The sequence below is a fragment of the Suricata suricatta genome, chromosome 11, assembly GCF_006229205.1.
Source record: "Suricata suricatta isolate VVHF042 chromosome 11, meerkat_22Aug2017_6uvM2_HiC, whole genome shotgun sequence".
NCBI lineage: Eukaryota > Metazoa > Chordata > Mammalia > Carnivora > Herpestidae > Suricata > Suricata suricatta.
The window spans coordinates 14,549,744-14,553,440 of record NC_043710.1 but is presented as its reverse complement, the minus strand read 5'-3'; the positions used below and the strand labels follow the sequence as shown (position 1 = coordinate 14,553,440).

The 3,697-nt window shown below is 38.8% G+C and overlaps 1 protein-coding gene across 1 annotated transcript in view; it reads left to right on the top strand.

The window, feature by feature from the left end:
- Positions 1 to 2,846: 2,846 nt before the first annotated feature.
- The window catches only part of LOC115272455 (olfactory receptor 4C11-like), a 6,919-nt gene continuing 6,068 nt past the window's right edge, over positions 2,847 to 3,697 (top strand). The window contains exon 1 of the mRNA XM_029915529.1: positions 2,847 to 2,925. Coding sequence (XP_029771389.1) covers positions 2,847 to 2,925 — 79 coding nt within the window. The remainder of the gene's footprint in view (positions 2,926 to 3,697) is intronic.

Below are 3,697 nucleotides of genomic sequence, written 5' to 3'. Positions count from 1 at the left end.
TACACACACTGGAGTATTACTTAGTATTACTTGGCAATCAAAAGGAATAAAATCTTGCCCTTTGCAACAACATGGATGCAACTGGATTATATTATGCTAAGCCAAATTTGTCAGCAGTGAAGACAAATATCATATGACTTCACTCATGTGGAATTCATGATAAGAACAGACGATCCTATGGGAAGAGGAGCAAAAAGTTTTAAAATCAAGGAGGGGGACAATACACAAGACTCTTCAATACAGAGAAAAAATGATGGATGCTGGAGGGGTTGTAAGTCATGGATGGATTTATGGAAAAGGACATTGAGGAAGACACTTGTTGGGATGAGCACTGGGTATTCTATGTAAGGAACGAATCACTTGATTCTACTCCTGAAATCATTATTGAGCTATATGCTAACTAACTTGGATGGAAATTAAAAAAACTGATATGTACCAAGAATGCAGTAGTATTCAGGGTTAAAAGTAATGAAACCTTTCCATTTGCAACAACACGGATGGACTTAGTGTGATTAATCCTAAGCTAAAAAATCACACAGAGAAAGACAAATACCATATGATTTCACTCATACATGGAATTTAAGTACAAAACAAATAAACAAAGGAAAAAGAGAAAAAACATCCCAGACCTTAAAATACAGAGAATAAAATGCTGCTTACTGAAGGGAGGTGAACAGCTGGGTGAAGTAGGTAAAGGAGATCAAGAGTGCACTTCTGAGGAGCACGGAGCCATGTATAGAATTATTCAATTAAGAAAGTGCAATTCATTATTTAACTATAAGTTGATTTAAAAATTTTTAAACATCTTCATTTCCATATTTTCTCTCTTCTCTCTTTATCTGCTGACTTACTGACTTCAAAATATTTAGAAATTGTAGAAATGTTAATGGGTAGTTTCCATTGTAATTTTATAATTTATGAGTATCATTAAGATTTATAATATTATAACTAACAGTAACATTTTCTAAAATAAGAAACAGAGAAGTTGAGAAACATACCTGAAGTCCAAAGGACACAAGTAGTGAAGCTAGAATTCAATTATATCACATGTGTTTGAACCTGCACATGGGCTCAGAGTTTACTGTGGTGTTAGAAAAGATTTGACTTGAAGAGCAGAACTTTGGGAACTTTTAGTTATCTATATCTGCCTGTTTTTTCCTTAGGGCAAGGACATGAGTGGAGCACTTGGTAACTGAAATGAGAAGTGTCCCTTAGGACAGACTCTGGAAGGGGTGAAGGGCTCTGAGGGCAGAATCTGCCTGTTGACAGCTCTGTTCAGGATTCCTTGGCACCATGGTTTGCTGTGATCCAGGACTGACTGGGCTTTTCCTTTGGGGTTGGGTGGGAAGGGAGAGTCCTTGTCCCTCCAAGGGCTTGACATTTGTGAATGTCTATGAAACCTCTATAAATATCTGATGGAGGAGGTTGAAATGGTTAGTTCGTGTGGTCTGTCAGGAAGTTCTTTGGGGATATTGAAGCTGGCTTTAGAGAGGTTTGTATCAGAGAATAATGGGAATATGTCCTTTTTATTCTAGAAAGTTCTAAGAATAGAAGTAAAAATTTTTCTGGAGATATTACAGCCCTAACTCAGGCCTTCTAGGAAAGACTGGCTATTTGTGGAGTATCTTCTCTCCTCATGGAAGCCGAGCAGATCTATTGAATGCACAGTTTTTATGTTGCAAACATACAGCAGATGATTCATCTTCAAAGTAAATGAGTGTTGTGAGAGTAAATCTAGGAGCTCTCTATTGGATCTCCTCTTCTTCTTTACGAGAAATAAGGTAAGTTCTCAAACCCAACCACACCATGTTCTTTTCCTTGCCTTCCATTCAGAACTGGGTTTTAGGGCAGTTTCCATGATTTAATTCAGTCTCCTGAGAAGCTTGAAGCTCCAGGAACATTTATCCCTCAGTGAAGAGAGGATCATACTGGTCAGGACTCCCAGTTCTCACTGGTCTCTGCTTGATGCAGTGCTGTCTCAGGACTATTCTTATTGAATGGCACGGGGGGAAGGGTATCTTCAAGGGGGCAGAAGTATAGAACCCTATACTTGTGGATTTCTTTTTGTTTTGTTTTATTAAAGAAAGATCTGACCCTTTATTTATTTATTTATTTATTTATTTATTTATTTTCTATTTATAAATGTTTACTGATTTGTTTTGAGAGAGAAAGAGAGCGCGTGCACACACATGAGCAAGCACAAGTGGGGAGATACAGAGACAGAGGGAGAGAGATTCCTGAAAGACTGTCCGCCCAAAGCCCAACACGGTACCTGATCGCATGAACTGTGAAATCATAACCTGAGCCAAAACCAAGTTTCAGACGCATAGGTGAGTGACCACCTAGCACCCCAAGATAGTTGTATTAAAAGAAGAGTTGATAATATAAAGATTACCTCTCTCCCCAGAGAGATTGCCTTGAGCAGAAAGGCTGGAGTTCTGGTCCTGGTTTCTTTCTGACTGCCCTCTGCCAACCTGCCTCCCAGTCTGGCCTGACGTGCACAAAATAGACCCATGTGAACTTGCCTTATCAAAAGAAAAAAGATATTAAAGTGAAAAGGAAAGAAGGCTATACTCAAGGGCTGCATGATTCAATAAACACACACACACACACACACACACACACACACACACACACACACATTTTAACAGTGGAGGCCCTTAGCAAAAGTTGTTTGGGAAAACCTGGAAGGCTTTCCTGAGAAGATGAACTGGTTACGTTGGATGCAGGAAGCAAAGGAGAGTGGAAGTTGACTCAGAAGAAGGTCATTTTGCCACTAAGAAATATTGAAAATGTAGGGAATGAGATGGTCTGGGCATATTCATGAGGGACTGCAAGAGTCAGGCATGGCTGGAGCACCCCTGAGCACAGGCCCTGTGAGTAAGCAAGACCAAGGCACAGCAGGTGAGGGCTTTGAAAGTCATGGTGAGTATTTCACCCTTTGCACTTGAAAGCCATAGTAACCATTTAACTATATTTATGATTCATCATATTTTTAAGAATGCCTACTATTCCTTTTCAGGTTGTAGTACAAAGGTAAAAAGAGGGGAAGGTTGGAGAATGAGGAGGAGAGGGAATATCTGAAATTGAGTCCTTTCTTTCCAATTAGAAACATAGAAGGTCCACTTAAAGAAATCAAGGATTCACCTTTTGTAATACTGACATTTATGAGATCCAGCTTGATTTTCTGCTATGTATGAGCTAATAATGCTCATAGTGAAAACTCACATAGATATGTCCCTGAACATGTTATATTTCTCGAGAAAATGATGAGACATTTTATTTCGAATTTAATTAGTCTTAGATACTGTTTGAAAAGAATGTTTTGAAAATCAAAGATGATCTCGTTTTAGGTCAATAAAAATACTCTGCATGTATTATAATGATGGCTGTATGTCAATAATATTTATTCAAACCATAGACTGTATCAAACTGGGAATGAACCCTGGGGTCCGGGTGATGAGGATGTGTCACAGTGAACTCATCAGTTCTGAAAGATGTGCCATTCTAGTGGGCAATGTTGATAATGGCAGGGGTGATATTTGTATGGGGTTAGGGACCATATGGGGAATCTCTGTACCTGTGTCTTAGTGTTGCTGTGGATGTAACACTGCTCTAATAAATAATAAATGTTAACAGCAACTACGACAAAGTCAAAAGCAACAACTACAAAATTGATCCTATTAAAGCTGAGGGG